General features: G+C 38.0%; 1 protein-coding gene across 1 annotated transcript; it reads left to right on the forward strand.

Moving 5' to 3' along the window:
* The first annotated feature begins 2,459 nt into the window (after window positions 1-2,459).
* LOC128622139 (sodium- and chloride-dependent GABA transporter 2-like) lies at window positions 2,460-9,885 on the forward strand. The gene is made up of 11 exons (XM_053648391.1): window positions 2,460-2,619; window positions 2,887-3,191; window positions 5,328-5,462; window positions 5,602-5,705; window positions 5,806-5,930; window positions 6,049-6,161; window positions 6,252-6,389; window positions 7,268-7,370; window positions 7,462-7,562; window positions 7,726-7,896; window positions 8,027-9,885. Exons 2-11 carry the CDS (start codon window positions 2,922-2,924, stop codon window positions 8,123-8,125), a joined length of 1,359 nt encoding a protein of 452 aa, XP_053504366.1. The 5' UTR covers window positions 2,460-2,619; window positions 2,887-2,921; the 3' UTR covers window positions 8,126-9,885.
* The last annotated feature ends 7,808 nt before the right edge of the window (window positions 9,886-17,693 follow it).

The raw sequence follows: 17,693 nt of genomic DNA on the forward strand, positions 1-17,693 counted from the left end.
TTATAGATTGTATATGTATATATATTAATGTAATTTCTATCAAGACACATTTAACATAAATGAGCCTCAACCTAAACCATAAACCTAATATACCTTCTAGTTGATAGCAAAAGGAGAGTGAATCACACTATCATTCAGATTGACACTTTATATATAATTATGTACTCTGTGTATTGCCACCTATTACGCCCTCACTCCTCCCACACAATTAGGGCGGGACGCCATGGTGCACATGTGGCCGAGGTCACATCTGTACGCTTTTCCCCCGATCACTCTGCTCCCACAAGTTCTAGCGAGAGTTCGCCAAGACAGTCTATGTCTGCTGCTAGTAGCACCTCATTTGCCTCATTTGCCTCAAACCTCATTTAAACTTCGAGGTTTATGCGTGGTGTCAGGCGGCTGAGGCCCATCCGCAGGCCGCGCATACATTCCTGGGAGCTTTCTGTGGTCCTGGTAGGTCTGTCAGGGGCCCCACTTGAGCCCTTACAGTCGGCCACTGAGAAGCTTCTGACTCTAAAGGTAGCTTTTCTGCTGGCCCTGACATCTTTCAAGTGAGTAGGAGATCTACAAGCTCTCTCTGTTGCCCCTTCCTGCCTTGACTTTGCCCCTGGATTAGCCAAGGCCTTCCTGTATCCTATGCCGGATTATATTCCTAATATGCCTACATCAGCTGCCCACCCTGTGGTGTTACAGGCTTTAGTCGGGTGTAAGTCGGAGCAGCTGCTGGTCTGCTTTGGCGACAAGAGTAGAGGTGATGCTGTGTCAAAGCAGTGCATCTCTAATTGGATAGTGGAAGCAATCTCTATTGCTTATGAGGTGCGCGTTCTCGCTACGCCTCTGGGCATAAGGGCTCATTCCACTAGGGTGGTCACCTCCGCGAAGGCTTTGTCCAAAGGGGTATCCTTACAGGATGTGTGTGCTGCTGCAGGGTGGTCTACACCACACACATTCATTCATTATTACAGCCTGGATATTCATTCCACCCCGGGCTCGAGTGTCTTGCAGTGACCCTCGGGCTTGGGTCTTTTTGAACAGGCTGTTCTCTCGGTATGACCGAGTGGGTATTCTCGTTCCCATACTTTTATGCTAAACGCAACATCGAAGTTCCCTTTGCGTATCTTTGTCATACCAGGGCAGGCCTGTGAATTGTATCTTCGCTTCAGATAATAGAGGCTGATGGCATGGTTCACAGGTGCCATATTTATATCACGCGACGTGCTTAATTGCCAAGTCACCTGATCGTGGCAGGCCTATAAATAGGCATGATTTTACACAAACTTCAGATGCCGGTCGCGCGCGAGAGGCGCTCCCATAGTGTTATGCTAAACACAACATCTTGTTCCCTTCTCAGGGAACAGGGTTACATGCGTACCCCAGACGTTTTATGTTCACTGCCTTGTGGTTTTCGTTTGCTTATGCTTTTTTCCAGTGTTTGATTCTGTCAAAGTTCTTGGGGGCCCACCTGCCCACCTGAATTTTGACAAGGTCAAAATTCATCAATCCGGGTTTTGATGTCAGGAGAAGACCACATTGGGTTCCACTCCTTTCAATATTTCAATTTTAAAAATCATTATTTATTCAAATATTTTGATATACTGGATTTTTATTTCCAAATGTCCCGGAGAAGAAAGAATTTAAAAAATCATTATTTATTCAAATATTTTGATATACTGGATTTTTATTTCCAAATGTCCCGGAGAAGAAAGTGGCATCCACAGCCAAAATTCTATGAGAAGATCGTTCATTGCATAATAATAACTTTATTCTGATAGGCAATGCCTCAAGATATATAACAATGCAAATTTAACCTAGGATGGTATTTGAGTTTTCTGAGATCTCAAGCAAATGAAAGAATGGGAGAAGTAGAGCAAAGCGCTGCTGAAGACTTGAGCGAAAGAGGTCAATGGAGCAATAAAGAGTTTCTCTTGACTGTAACAGGAAATATGGTTGGTCTGGGCAACCTCTGGAGATTCCCATACCTGTGTTTCAAAAATGGAGGAGGTAAAGATTTGATGGAAGACAAAGTGATTGCATTAAATACATCTAAGCAGATATGTTTTATTGAATTATCTCCTGTGAAGATTGTTAGAATATTTTTTCTTTGTGTAGGTGCATTTTTGATACCTTACATTCTGTTTGCTGTGACATGTGGCATACCACTCTTTGTCCTGGACATTTGTATCGGCCAGTACACAAAGCAGAGTGCAGCAACATCCTGGGGATGACTCTGTCCTTTAGCAGAAGGTAATTAATATTCACTAATTAATATTCACTACAATGTGAAAAAAATATATCATATTTACTCACTGATACTGTCAAAAATGCTTAAAAATTTAAGGTAATATAAATAATTCTGTGATAAATAATCAAAACTTTAGGTTAGTTACATTACACAATTGTTTCAACTAAGCAAAGTTGTATTAATTACAGTTTTGTGAAATTTACATTTTGCACTACCAATTTTAGCATTAATCTTGGCAGGTTTGGGTCATGGCTATATATTTGCACTGTATGCCTGCATTAGCTACAATATTGTTCTGGCCTGGGCTCTTTTCTACCTCATCGCATCTTTCAGCTCCCTGTTACCATGGATCGGTTGTGGTAATCTCTGGAACACAGGTAGAATAAATGGCTGAGGACTAGGACTGAGTGCTTTATAGGTCAGAAATATGTCAATTATAAATGTAATAAATAGTGTGTAATAATAGTCAATTATAAATGTAATAAATAAATTTAATAAGCACTATAATAAACCTAGTGTACTTCCTAGAAGATAGCAAATGAAGAGTTAATAATTCAACATCATTCAGATTGATGCTTTAATTTGTAATTATACTGCTGTCTCTTTATTGCCTCCTGTTCTGTCGCTCTCTCTGTACCTATTAGTGAACTGTGTAGAGCTCGTGTCAAACCAGAGCAATATGGCTATCAACAGGACTCAAAGAAATTTGAGTATTTCTGCTGTCATCGAATTTTGGGAGTATGTTCATGGGAATACCATTTTAAAGATAATTATATTTCCATCTATTTCACTAACTGTTCCTCTGCTGATCTCCAGGGGGCGAGTGCTGAATATCTCTCCAGGTATTGAGACACTGGGTAAATTGAACTGGGAGCTTTTTTTCTGTTTACTTGCTACTTGGGTGGCCTGTTACTTCTGCACCTGGAAAGGGGTCAAGTCAACTGGAAAGGTCTTGTCAGATTGGTTTGCTATATATTTTCACTACTAGAATACTCATAGAATTTGACAGAATTTTGTACATATGTACATTGTACATAAAAACTGCTATTAAGAATGGAAGTAAAATAATGAAATCATGACGTGTCTTTGAAACAAAAAAGCATGTTGGATTGCACTAATCAAAACAAAAATGCATTGTAGTAACAGTTCTTGTATTTTAATGCATTATATTTTCAAGGCCGGCAATTCAGTATTGTTGTGCCCTAACCCCTATTCTGAAAAAGTTGGGACAGTATGGAAAATGCTAACAAAAACAAAGAGGGGTGATTTGTAAATGTACTTTGACTTGTATTTAAAGAAAAAATGTATAAAGACAAGGTATTTGATGTTTTACCTAATCAACTGCATAATTTTTTGAAGATAAACATTTATTTTGAAATTGATACATGCAGCGCGTTCCAAAAAAGTTGGGACAGGGGCAATTTAGGACTAACAGTGATGTGACAAGTTGAAATAAGAAAGTAATGCGAAACAGGTAAGGTCTAATCATAGTATATAAGGAGCCTCCAAAAAGTCCTAGTCCTTCAAGAGCAAGGATGCGTCGAGGCTCGCCGATCTGCCAACAGATGCGTCAGTGAATAATCCAACACTTTGAGAACAACATTCCCCAAAGACAAATCGGTAGGATTTGGGGCACTTCACCTTCTACAGTGCACAATATAACTGAAAGATTCAAGGAATCCAGTCAAATCTCTGTGTGAAAAGGGCAAGGCCAAAATCCACTTCTGAATGCGCGTGATCTCCAATCCCTCAGACGTCACTTCTTAAAAACAGTCATGAGTATGTAATGGATATCCTGACATGGGCTCGGGAATGCTAAAGCTTTGTCAGGAAACACCAATCACCGCTGCATCCACAGATTCAAGTTAAGGCTTTACTATGCAAAGCAGAAGCCATACATCAACACTGTCCAGAAGCGCCACCGACTTCTCTGGGCTCGGTCTTGTCTGGGATGGACAGTAGCATAGTGTAATCATGTTTTATGGTCTGACGAGTCAACATTTCCAGTAGTTTTCGGACAAAATTAGCCATCGTGTTCTCTGGGACAAAGAGGGAAAGGACCATCCAAGCTGTTATCAGCGTCAGGTCCAAAAGCCAGCATCTGTCATGGTATGGGGGTGTGTCAGTGTCCATGGCACGGGTAACTTGCACATCTGTGAGGGCATCATTGATGCAGAAAGATATGTACACATTTTGGAGCAAAATATGCTGCCATCCAGAGCAGGACAACGCCAAACCACATTCTGCCCGGATTACACGCGCATGGTTGCGTAAGCAGAGAGTGCAGGTGCTAGCATTTCCTGCAGTCCTGATCTGCCTCCGATTGAGAATGTGTGGCGCAATATGAAGCACAAAACAAGGCAACAGTTGCGCAGCTGAAGAAATGCATATTGGACGAATGGGGTAAATTCCGTTTACTAAACTTAACCAACTGGTGTCTCAGTGCCCAAACACTTAATAAGTGTTATTAAAAGAAAAGGTGATGATACAGTGGTAAACAGTCGACTGTCCCAACTTTTCTTAATGTATGCTGCAGTCATCAGATTTTAAATGAGTGTATATTTTCAGAAATAAATTCAATTCTCAAATCAAATAATCAAATAATGTGTTAATAATGTGTTTTCAATATAGTACAGGGTGAACTAAATTTTCAAATGACTCTTTTTGTTTGTTTTTTTGCATTTTCCATACTGTCAGAATTGGGGTTATATATTTAAGATGTGAATATTTCAACTGGAAACATTTTATACACAATTTCATTATTAACAATTCAATAATCAATATCCACCTTCCAAAGTTCAAAAATATTCAGTTTGTGTAAAAATACCACCTATAATATTCGACAGACATTTCGGTCCATTTAATTTCGCTTTACAAATTTGCTTCCATAAATTCAGTCATTCAGATTCCTAATACCCACACTTTTATGGAAAGCCAAATGGGTTATTATTCGTGTGCATCGTGACATAACTCTTGAACTTATGTCAATGATTAAGAATACAAGACATTGAAATTAGATGGTCAAGACTGCATTTAAGATAATAAACCTCTAACTGTCTGTCTTGGTCATTTTTGGCTTTTTCAGGCAGTGTATTTTACAGCCATCTTTCCATATGTTATGCTGTTAGTGCTGCTGTTAAGAGGTCTAACTTTACCTGGTGCGCTGCAGGGTATCAAGTATTACCTGTATCCTCAACCCTCACGCCTCACAGACCCACAGGTAGTGAAGTCATTACAGCTAACATATGGCAATTACTTGGCTCATAGTTAAGACAAGAAATAATATATCAAATTCCAGATTTGTCACATTGCATTAAAACATCTAAACTACAGATTTCTATCATCTGAATGTCACATAGGTTTGGATTGACGCCGCAACACAGATTTTCTTCTCATACAGTTTGGCATCAGGTGTCCAAATTGTACTTGGAAGTTACAGTCATTACAAAAACAATAGCTATAGGTGAGCTCCCAGCAAATGAACGACAATAAATGAAATGGTTTGAATGTCTGTTTTTATTCTGAAAATTAATTACACTTCTGATATTTGTATTGTCTTGAAGGGACAGCATTTGGCTGTGTGTGGTTAATAGTGGTACTAGTTTTGTTGCTGGATTTGTGGTCTTTTCTGTCCTTGGCTTCATGGCAGAGAAGCTGGGTGCTGATTTTGAAGATGTAGCACTGCCAGGTGGTTTGAACATGCACATATATTAGAGAACTCCCCAAATCACAATTATTATGTACCTTAACAAAACATAAAAATGTGAAAATCACAGAATCACATGTAAGTTTCTTTCTTTCGAAAGGTCCAGGTCTGGCGTTTATAACTTACCCTCAAGCAGTGGCCATGATGCCTCTGCCACAACTGTGGTCAGCGTGCTTCTTTATTATGTTTATTTTATTGATCCTGGATACACAGGTAATGCAGGAAGCTTATGAGATTTGATCTTTTAGCATTTACAGATTTGTATGTTAATGGGAAAACAACAGTACTTTTTTATCTGCTTAGTTTGTTGGAATTGAGCTGTTCGTGTCATCAATCATTGACATATTCCCCAATGTGCTGCGAAGGCCCTACAAGAGGGAGCTCTTCCTGTTATTCTTCTGCACTGCCTGCTTCTGCTTTCAGATTCTTTTAACAACTCAGGTACTAATACACAATTTAATCCCAAATATAGCCACCCTACAGAGATGACATAAGTCTGATATATAACTGTAGTTGTCACTTTATTATGTACACTTACCTAATACCTACAGTACCCTCCACTAATACTCTGAAAAATCATCTTTATTGTTTAACCTTTTGGTCTTTTGTTTAAAAATTTTTTCACAAAAATACTCTGCTCTCATGGATATCAAATAATTGCAAACACAACACATGTTTATAAAAAAAATATATATCTTTGTTAAATATAGGTGTGCAACAATTATTGGCACACTTTTAGTCAATACTTTGTGCTACCTCCCATTGCTAAGATAACAGCTCTGAGTCTTCTCCAATAATGCCTGATGAGGTTGGAGAATACTTGGCAAGGGATCTGAGACCATTATAACGGATAACTAGAGGGATAGTGTGAACAGCCCCATTCTCCATCATTAAGTTTCCAGCATATCTTAAAAGCCAATACTTGTTCAAGGGCATTAAGGTTAGAGCTTACCCTGAAGGAAGGCGCAGAGGACACCTGGAGGATAGCCTCAGCAAGGTTTTATGTGCTTCTTACATTGATCTTCAGGAAGGTGTGTGAAACCTTATTGGAGCTAGGGAATGTTCCATGAGATCTCTCATGCCGTGTCAGTCAGTCTATCTAGGGTAAGATATTGGATGTGGAACGTGAGGGCAAACTCTGCAGCTGAGCAGAGACAAAGAAATAGGGATACAGTTTATTTGAAGCATTCAGATTTTTTTTCTTAGTGTTGTTTTGAAGCAGGGTGTTCGCTTACTAGTGTAACTGTACAGTTGTCTACTGATACAATTGCATTTTGCATTTTTGAAAATTTGTTATTTTCTCTATTCTTTCTCCATAGGGAGGAGTCTACATCTTCCAGCTAATTGATTATTATGGGTTTAATAGTGCTTGTTACTTCCTCATGTGTCTGATTGAAACTCTAGTAATTGGATGGAGTTTTGGTATGTGTTATCGTCTGTTTTGATACAAGTCTTTATAGATATGAAAGTAATATAAGTAAATCTCCCATATTTTAAATTTCACTCAAATCAGGAGCTGATCGCATGTCTGACATCATTGAGGACATGTGTGATAAGCGACCCAGTGCATTCTTTAAATACTGCTGGTGTTATTTCACCCCATTGATGTGTCTTGTAAGTTATTCATCCTATAACATATATGTATTGCCAATATACACACTTTATACTGGCAAAACTTCCATGGTGTATTGTACGTCTACCTCATTCCTTATTACTCATTACAATCTACATCATCTGTCAGTTTCTATCACTTACTCAACCTATTCTTTGATTAAAGGGATCTTTCATTTTTTACCTGGCAAGATATACGCCCCTCATGTATAACAATGTTTACATATATCCAGACTGGGCTTATATTCTTGGATGGCTCATGAGCTCATTTCCCCCAGTGCTGGTCATAACATGGGGTGTGGTGAAGCTAGTTACTCACTCAGGGACACTAAAACAGGTAAGGCAAGACAGTTAAACTATTTAACAGTTGACATTTTATCTTTTATAATTGATATTTGGGTAGAACCTTTTAGTTGATAACATGTGTAGAATAAAATGTATAATTTATTGCTTTTCTTTCTAAACAGAGTTTTAAAAGTCTATGTACTCCAGATGACAAACTTCCTTTGACACGAAAGCAAAGAGCACAGCTGCAGAGGAATGAGACTCTAATGACAGGAATTTGATGACCACATATTGACCCAAAAAAACCTTACAATTATTCATATAAAAATATTATTCATATCTGTAATATTATCATAATGTTATGAATATTATTCATATTTGTAATATCATAATGTTATGAATATTATTCATATTTGTAATATTATTATAATATATAATACACTAAGTCAAACATTCATTTACCATTTATCTACCTTTTCCTTACACTCCTTAGAAATCTTAGTTTGTAGACCTTCATTGAAGATCAATCCATGATGCATTACTATTGACTGTAGTCCATGTGTTGCTACACACAATTTGTCAGTTCCCTTCTACCCTCTCCATCAATAGAATGGAAGGTACACCAATATTAACTGGCAAATAAATGATTGTACCTGCTCAAATACATAACCCTATGTCTTTATATTTCTCTGTCTACATTGGTGTAACGCAACTGTCTTAGGTGGGAATCAAACCCAGAGCTCTCAAGTACAAAGTCACTGAGTTTACTGGTAGAGCAGAGGCAGAGATAATCCACAATAAAGTCTTTACTGACAAAAAGAGCAACAATAAAGGGGAAAAGTATAAAATATGTATACAAAAAAAAAAAAAGAGAGACACAGGGGACCAATAACCATGAACTACACAGCCTTCACTTGCCACACACAACAATTAACATTGGCTCAAGACTAAGCAATGAAGCTTAGTCCAAGACTGTTTAAGTAGAGGAAAACCCAGGTGTAACAAATCAGGGCTAATGACTAGCAGAGTTCAACATGATTCTGGAGAGAGGCGCCCCCTACCAACCAGGAGGGGCATCGCAGTCCAGTGTCGCAGTCCAGTGAGGAGTTCTTACAGAAGTCTCCCCTCTAGGAATGGCTCCTGATGTTCCCTTGATGGAGTCTTTGGGTGTGGTGAAAGGCTGTAATGAGTGTCAGGTCCAGAATGTCTCGAGCAGGCACCCATGAGCACACCTCTGGGCTGTAACCCTCCCAGTCGACCAGATACTGCATCTTCCCATGGACATGGCGAGAATTCACCAGCCTGCACACCATCGATGATGGGCTTGTTCCAACGTGATGTCACGTTAAGGCAAAAATGAAAACGGCTCATTTTGAGACACTGTTTATGATTTATTGGAATATAAAAAAGGAGTGGGTGGATTTTTACCAGTGTAGGGTGGTTGTGTGCACACTCTGCCGACATAGATTTATGTTCAAACACCATTTAAAAGTGAATTTTGCATTATAGGTCCCCTTTAAACAATTACGGTATAGCTACTGGTGTTGGGTTATAGATGTGTGTATTATTGATAATATTTGTTATTGTTTTTGATGTGCTTGTTCTATGCTGTTATTTTTTTTAAAATTTCAACTGTATTATGGATCCTTTGTTTAGTTTTTCCTATTGTAGTTAAAAGCAGCTACTGTAAAATAAAGTAAGCCTTGGTCTCTGAAGTTCAGGGAAGTCTCTGTCGAGCAGTGCTGAAAGAATAGTTTGGGTGTTTGAATGATGGTGAATGACTCATGATAGAAGTTGTACTAAACTTACTGTGTCACTGTGTGGTCACTGGAGGAGTATTCCAGATACTGCCGATGTTATGTGTTGATGCACCCCTGTTACTGTTGTTTGATAATCATTAATTTATGTTTGAGGTATTTCTGATCAAATACTTACAGTTAGCCATTATACATATTCTGAGGGAAAAGGCCACACATCCAATCATGTGGCACTGGTATGGATTTCTTAAATCAGATGTGCTGTGTCATGTTGTGTATCAGGTTTTTCCAGGACAGACTAATATTTCTGACTAAAAACACCTTTTCAAGCCCAATCTAGGTTTACTTTAAATTTGAATTAATTCTAGGAATTATTCTACCTCTTGACCACTAAAGGACCCAAAAGAAATAAAAACGAGAATGTTAGTGATGAAAAGTATATAGAAGGAATTGGCTTTACTGTGGACAGCATCAAGAAGTGAGATTATTTTCCTACCAATATCGAGTTGGCTAGCAATCCTGAAGATTGTTCAAGTGCACATTCTCTCTGTACTCTCACCTACTGAGCAAGGTTGAGATGATGCAAAATACGACTACGCGTGGTACAGACAGCACAGTCACTGAGTTCACCAGAGGAGGAAGCAGAATGAAAACACCAACAAAGGTAAATGGCGCACTTATATAGGGCTTTTATCCAAAGCACTTTACACTGTGTCTCAGTCACCCATTCACACACACACTCACACACCAATGGTAGCAGAGCTGCCATGCAAGGCGCTAACTTGCCATCGGGAGCAACTTGGGGTTCAGTGTCTGGCCCAAGGACACTTCGATTAGTGGTTAGATTAGACCAACCCTATGATTAGTGGACAACCCGCTCTACCACCTGAGCCACAGCCGCCCCTGAAAAGGAAGTGAAAGCCCCTGAAAATCACTGAAAAATGGCAAAGCACCTGGGGTGGACCAAGTCACTGCCGAAGTAATCAAGGCCAGAAGAGCCTGCAGCTGCATTCTGCATGTCTGAAAAAAAAAATTGCACTCTGGACAAACTGTGGCAACATGGATCTGAGCCATAATAGTGCCCATCCTGAAGAAAGGTGACCGCTGAGGCATCAGCCTGCTCTAAATTGTCAACAAAGATTTCATGAAAGTCAAATTAATCTAATCTGCAAAAACATAGAGAACAGACAATCCATGATGAACAGGTGGACCAACGCAAAACATTGAAGAAAGAATTCATTGTTTTCATTGAGTTCAGGGAAGCTTACAGTTGTGTGCACTGGAAAACATTATGGAAATCATTGAAAAATGTAGCAATGTGCCAAATAGTCATCCATTTCCTCTAAGCAATACTCTGTACAATGTTCAGTATGATGAAAATCAGTATGCAAATGATCTGATGTTTACTGCTGAAAGTGCCATATTCGCTGAGACCAGTGCCATATTTGCTGATGCCACAATCATCTACAACATTGCACGTGTCGGTGCAGACAGCTGATGGCGTGAAGAACATTGCCCACATTGTTGGAGTCCAAATAAAAATGATTGAGGTGTTCAAATAATTAGGGTCACTGGTCCAGGAGAAAAAAGTGGCATCCATAGCCAACATTCTGTGAGAAGATTCTGTTCAATAGTTGAATGCAAATTAACTTTAGCTTGCCAAGTGTATTTAATTATATTTTAATTTGAACAATGCAAATGTTATCTAGTAAAATATATGATACTGAGACAGTTCACATGAAAACAAATTCAAAAATGGGAGAAGCAGAGCAAAGGACAGTTACTGATGAAGATATAAGCGAACGTGGTCAATGGAGCAACAAAGTGGAGTTTCTATTAGTTGTAGCAGGAAATATTATTGGTCTCGGCAACGTCTGGTGATTCCCATACTCGTGTTTCAAAAATGGAGGAGGTAAAGAATGAAACATCAGCAACCATCTCCTGTGAAGAATTTTAGAGAGAATTGTTCTTAAATCATGCTTTGTTTGTGTGACTTGATTGTCTAGGTGCATTCCTGATACCTTACATGCTGTTTGCTGTAACATGCGGTGTGCCACTCTTTGTCCTGAATATTTGTATCGGCCAATACACGAAGCAGAGTGCGGCAACGTCTTGGGGAATGCTCTGTCCATTAGCAGGAGGTAATTAATGTATTGTATGTATGCACTGATACTGCAAAAATACAGGTAAATTCATTATTTTAATGGAAATAATATTACAAAACAGAATGAACCAGACGGGTTACATAAGCAAAATTTTATTCATTTCAGTTTAATGAAATTTGAATTCTGTACTACAAATTTAAGGTTACCTATTCATTTTAGGTTTTGGTCATGGAAGATGTGTATTTGCATTGTACTTCTGCCTTAGCTACAATATCATAATGGCTTGGGCTCTTTTCTATCTCATTGCGTCTTTTAACTCCCAGTTACCATGGAGTAGTTGTGGTAATCTCTGGAACACAGGTACAGTAAACAGTACAGTAAACCACTCAATAATTTATAGATTGCATATATATATATATATATTTAGATAAATTTGTGTGTGTGTATGTGTGTGTGTGTGTGTGTGTATATATATATATATATATATATATATATATATATATATATATATATATATATATATATATATAAATATAAAATGTAATTTCTATCAAGACACATTTAACATAAATGAGCATCAGAATAAACCTTGTATACCTCCTAGTTGATAGCAAAAGGAGAATGAATCACATTATCATTCAGATTGACACTTCATATAATTATGGACTCTGTGCATTGCCACCTGTTATGTTATGTTTCTCTCTATAGGAAATTGTGTAGAGCTCATATCAAACCAAATCAATATGACTGCCAACAGGACTCAAGGATATTTCAGTATTTCTGCTGTCATCGAATTTTGGGAGTATGTACATAGAAGTACCATTTTAAAAATAATGTAATTACTATTATATTTTTACCTACTTCACTAACCTTTCATCTGCTGACCACCAGGGGACGAGTGCTAACTGTCTCTCCAGGTATTGAGACACTGGGTAAATTGAACTGGGAGATTTTACTCTGTTTACTTGCTAGTTGGGTGGCCTGTTACTTCTGCATCTGGAAAGGGGTCAAGTCGACTGGAAAGGTCTTGTCAGATTGATTTGTTTATATTTGCCCTAGTAGTTTTCAAATACACAGAATTTTGTGGAAATGTATAGAAATCTATAAACACTTTACTGCTTGTCAATTTGTGCATTGCAATTGGAAGGTAAAGATTGTATTAGAAGTAGTAAACTAATTGTAATATGTGATTCTAATGATATGTTTTGTCTTTTTTTTCCCTCAGGCAGTGTATTTTACAGCCATCTTTCCATATGTAATGCTGTTAGTGCTGCTGTTAAGAGGTCTAACTTTACCTGGTGCACTGCATGGTATCAAGTATTACCTGTATCCACAACCCTCACGCCTCACAGACCCACAGGTAGTGAATTTATTACTTTCAAGTTATTTGCCTGTAGTTAGAGACAAGAGAGTAAATGACCAAATTGGTCACATGTGCATTAAAATATCTAAAAAATTTGTTCTTATTTTTTTACTGAATGTCACCCAGGTTTGGATTGATGCAGGAACTCAAATATTCTTCTCCTACAGTCTGGGAGCTGGTACCCTAAATGTTCTTGCAAGTTACAGTCCTTACAAAAACAACTGCTATAGGTGAGCCCCTAAGAAGGAGATGTAATAACGGCAAAGCTTGTCACTTTTATGCTGTATTAGACTCCTCATTGTATTTTCTTGTAGAGATGGCATTTGGCTGTGTGTGCTCAACAGCTGTACTAGTTTTGTTGCTGGATTTGTGGTCTTTTCTGTTCTTGGCTTCATGGCAGAGAAGTTGGGTGCTGATATTGAAGATGTCGCACTACCAGGTGGTTTTAACATGTAAACATAGACTTTCTAAAATCGCAATTACTATGTACCTGAACAAAACATAACAATATTACAATCACAAAATCACATGTAATTGATTGTAGTTACTTTCTTTTTAAAGGTCCAGGTCTGGCATTTATAACCTACCCTCAGGCAGTAGCCATGATGCCTCTGCCACAACTGTGGTCAGCGTGCTTCTTTGTCATGTTGATTTTATTGGGCTTGGATACACAGGTAATGGAGGATGCTGTTGGACTTTTCAGCTTTTAACTTTTACCCATTTGCATTAGAGTGTGAAAACAACAATGAATATTTTCTATCTGCTTAGTTTGTTGGAATTGAGGTGCCTATTACCTCGATAATAGACATGTTCCCGACTGTGCTGCGGAGGCCCTACAGGAGAGAACTTGTCCTGTTATTTTTCTGCATTGCTTGCTTCTGCTTTCAGATTCTTTTAACAATGCAGGTAATAACACACAATGTCATCCCAAATATACAACCCCACAGTAATAAAAAAATAACTACAGTACTTCATTTTTAAACCTACAATGTAGTCTAAAAAGGTAGGTGTGTCTAATAAAGTGGCCAGTAAATGTACAGTGTATAAAATTAAGCATTACTGCTGTGACTATATTCAACACACTAGGTATGTGCTTTTATTTTCACTCACCTAGCATTGTTTGTAGATTTTTTTCTTCCTAGCCTGCATCATTGTTTGCAGTTGTGTGCCGCTAGAGATAACTAGTGAAATATTATGAGTGCTGCTAGAATCACTAATGAAATGTTGGAGTGCTACTTGTAAAGATTCAATGACAGTATGGGTTACAAGTTCAGGGAACTCGAATGAGGTGAATATTCTTGCCAAATGGTGTTTGTCTTGGTAGTGGCGCATATGTGACAAGTGGTTCACGTGATGATGGTGATGTGACTGTGGCTTAGCATAGCATATGCATAGCAGCAAATGAGCTACATTCAATATAATTTCCATACAAAATTTAGATGCATGTAGCATGCTTTTTTTTACAGAGAGAAGAGAGAGGACACTTCACTTACCACTGATTGTTTGTTTATTTGATTATTATTATTTTTTTTTTTATCTGAGAAGTTATTATTATGTCTTTCATGTAAAGACATAAAAGCTTAAATCTCACCTCTCCGGTTTTGACACTCCTTTCAAAGATTCTCTAGCATTGGTGTATATAAGAGTCATGCAATAACTATAAGTAACAAATGTTAAAAAATGCCCTATGTATGTACCATTCCGATAAAGTGTTAACGAAAGAATTGAAAATCCATATTGAAAATCCATCAAATTCTCTGGTTTTTTTCTCCACAGGGAGGGATCTACATTTTCCAGCTAATTGATTATTATGGATTTAATGGTGCTTGCTACTTCTTCATGTGTCTGATTGAAACTCTAGTAATTGGATGGATTTTTGGTATGTGTTGGTGTTTGTTTTCATACAACCATTTGCCTAGCAGATATGATTGTAATATAGTAAATAGTATCTCTCTTTCGGAACATCACTCAAATCAGGAGCTGATCGCATGTTTGATGTAATTGAGGACATGTGTGATAAGCGACCCAGTGCATTTTTCAAATACTGCTGGCGTTATTTTACACCATTGATGTGCCTTGTGAGTTATTCATCCTAACATATGCCAAGGGTATATTGTCAAGACCTCTGTAGTTTATAAATATTTTTCTTTCTTCTCCTTATCCACACAATAATCATTCACTTTCTCTTGCTTTCTAAAAAAATGTTCTTGCCTTTAGGGAGCGTTCATTTTGTGCATTGTGAAGTATCGACCACTCACGTATAACAATGTTTATGTATATCCGACCTGGACTTGTGTCCTTGGATGGTTCATGGCTTTATTTTCCCCGGTGCTGGTTATTACATGGGGTTTGGTGAAGTTATACACCCACTCAGGGACTCTGAAACAGGTGAGGCAAGATAAGTAGTTAGATATTTCACCATTTACAGTTTATCTGTGTGTGTGTGTGTGTGTGTGTGTGTGTGTGTGTGTGTGTGTGTGTGTGTGTGTGTGTGCGTGTGTGTGTGTGTGTGTGTGTTTTAACTTATTGGTTGCATAACAAGCATAAAATAAAATGTATGATTTGTTGCTTCTCTTTCTAACCAGCATTTTAAAAGTCTGTGTACTCCAGATGACAAGCTTCCTCTGACCCGAAAGCAAAGAGCACAGCTGCAGATCAGTAACACACTAATTGGAGAAATTTGATGACCACACATTCATTAAAGGCTCCACTCCAATTAAAAAAATATATTTTATCCTTATATATAAAATATATTGCATATAAAATACACTTAGTCAAAAGTTTATTAGGGTGGCATGGTGGCACAGGAGGTAGCCCTAACCATAATGTGCGAGCACCCGCAGAGCGTGTGGGTGCTAGCATGGCCTGCCTGCAGTCCTGAACTGTCTCCAATTGAGAATATGTGGCACATTATGAAGCGCAAAATAATATATTAGGACACAACTGGGACGCAGGATGATTAAATAACATGTTTAACACAAGGAACTGATGTGACTGTCATTCCTGTCACACAAAGTGTGATACATATATTTATCACAGGCTTGTAAAAACATAAACATTTTAAACAGTTTTACATTTGACAGTGGATTGTTCACAATAGATTCATTATATTTTTTTCTTTGTCTTTAAGGCATTTTAATAATGCCTTTTGGTTGAAATTTTATTCAGAGACAAATGTAAATAGTCAAGATAATGTATAAATGAAAAAGATGTAGAGCATCATTTAACACAACGATACTACGGATTCTTACAGATCCAACTTACGAGTCTTCACCTGAAAAAGATGATCAGACAATTGATCAGTGTTTAGAGTAGAAGTAATTGTCGTATTACTTTTGCTAACACAACTGGATATTTGCTCAGATTCCTCAGATCAGATTCCTTTAGCTGCAGTAATCAGAATCTGTCTGCAAATCTGGAAAATTATAGTACAGGAAATATATCAGCTTCTGTTTAGGTGTGTGTTGGTTTTTTGTGGGTTCCAGCATATGTGAGTGAGGAAGGGAATGAGACTGTGGATAAAGTAGCAGAGAAGGTCTTCAAATGGAAGAGATTGATTTGCAAATACCTAAGCATGGCAGAGGGGAAATCAAGTGCTCCTCATAATGTACAATCATCATGCCGAGATTGTGATGATGATTGTAACACAACAACAACAACAACAACAACAACAATAATAATAATAATAATAATAATAATAATAATAGAAAGCCTGGTGGCCAATTAATATGCAAGGCCTCAGACTGTTGAAGCAGTTCATATCCACAGAACAAGACAGTGAAAGTATTGTGGCAATTATTGTAACTGGGCTGTTCATTTTTTTGTGTATAAATAGGATAAAAATCAGTTTTTCTATACTGATAGCTCAAGTCAATTGATAGCATGGCCCTTTTTGACACATTCCTCAGCTCTGGAAAGATCCTGTCATGCAAGGCTTTGAACTGTTTGGATCTGAATAGCATCTGTGTAGCATGAGTAATGATTTTTAGCTAATTCCTGTATTAGCTCTGTTTGATATTAATTCTGTGTTTTGACATGACATATCTCTCCTGAAGGTTGTAGGTGATAAGAAGGGGTCAAAAGGGTATGGCTGTGTCCACTTTGAGTCTGCTGAGGCAGTGGATTTGGCAATGGAGAGGCTCAACGGCAAATTACTGAATGGCTGTAAAATGCAATCCATTTGTAAATGATTACTTTTTACTAGTCTGGGTCAACAACAAGTTTGGTGGCATAGGTCTAAAGACTAACAGCAGTGTTTAGATTAAGACTCTAAACTAAACGATTAGACTCTCAGAGCAGTGTCTCTGTACTGTTACAAGTTTATCGAACACTTTAAGTCCCGTGAGGAGCACAAGGCTGAGACGGACCCTAGTCCCCTAGTGGACGACAACATCTACAGTTGCAATCAAAATTATTCAACCCCCATTGTAAAATAGGGTTTATTGTCAAAATTTACAGACTTTCAGCTGTTTGCAATGAACAAATCAAACAAAAGCAACTGAAATAGTTCCACACAATGAATGCTTCAAGTGGTTTCCCCAAATTCAACTGAAAATGCAACTTATAATGATTTCTCCAGTCTCAAAATTATTCAACCCCCTGAACAGAATCCCTCACAACAGCA

The sequence above is a fragment of the Ictalurus furcatus genome, chromosome 18, assembly GCF_023375685.1.
Source record: "Ictalurus furcatus strain D&B chromosome 18, Billie_1.0, whole genome shotgun sequence".
In the NCBI taxonomy this organism is placed as follows: Eukaryota; Metazoa; Chordata; class Actinopteri; order Siluriformes; family Ictaluridae; genus Ictalurus; species Ictalurus furcatus.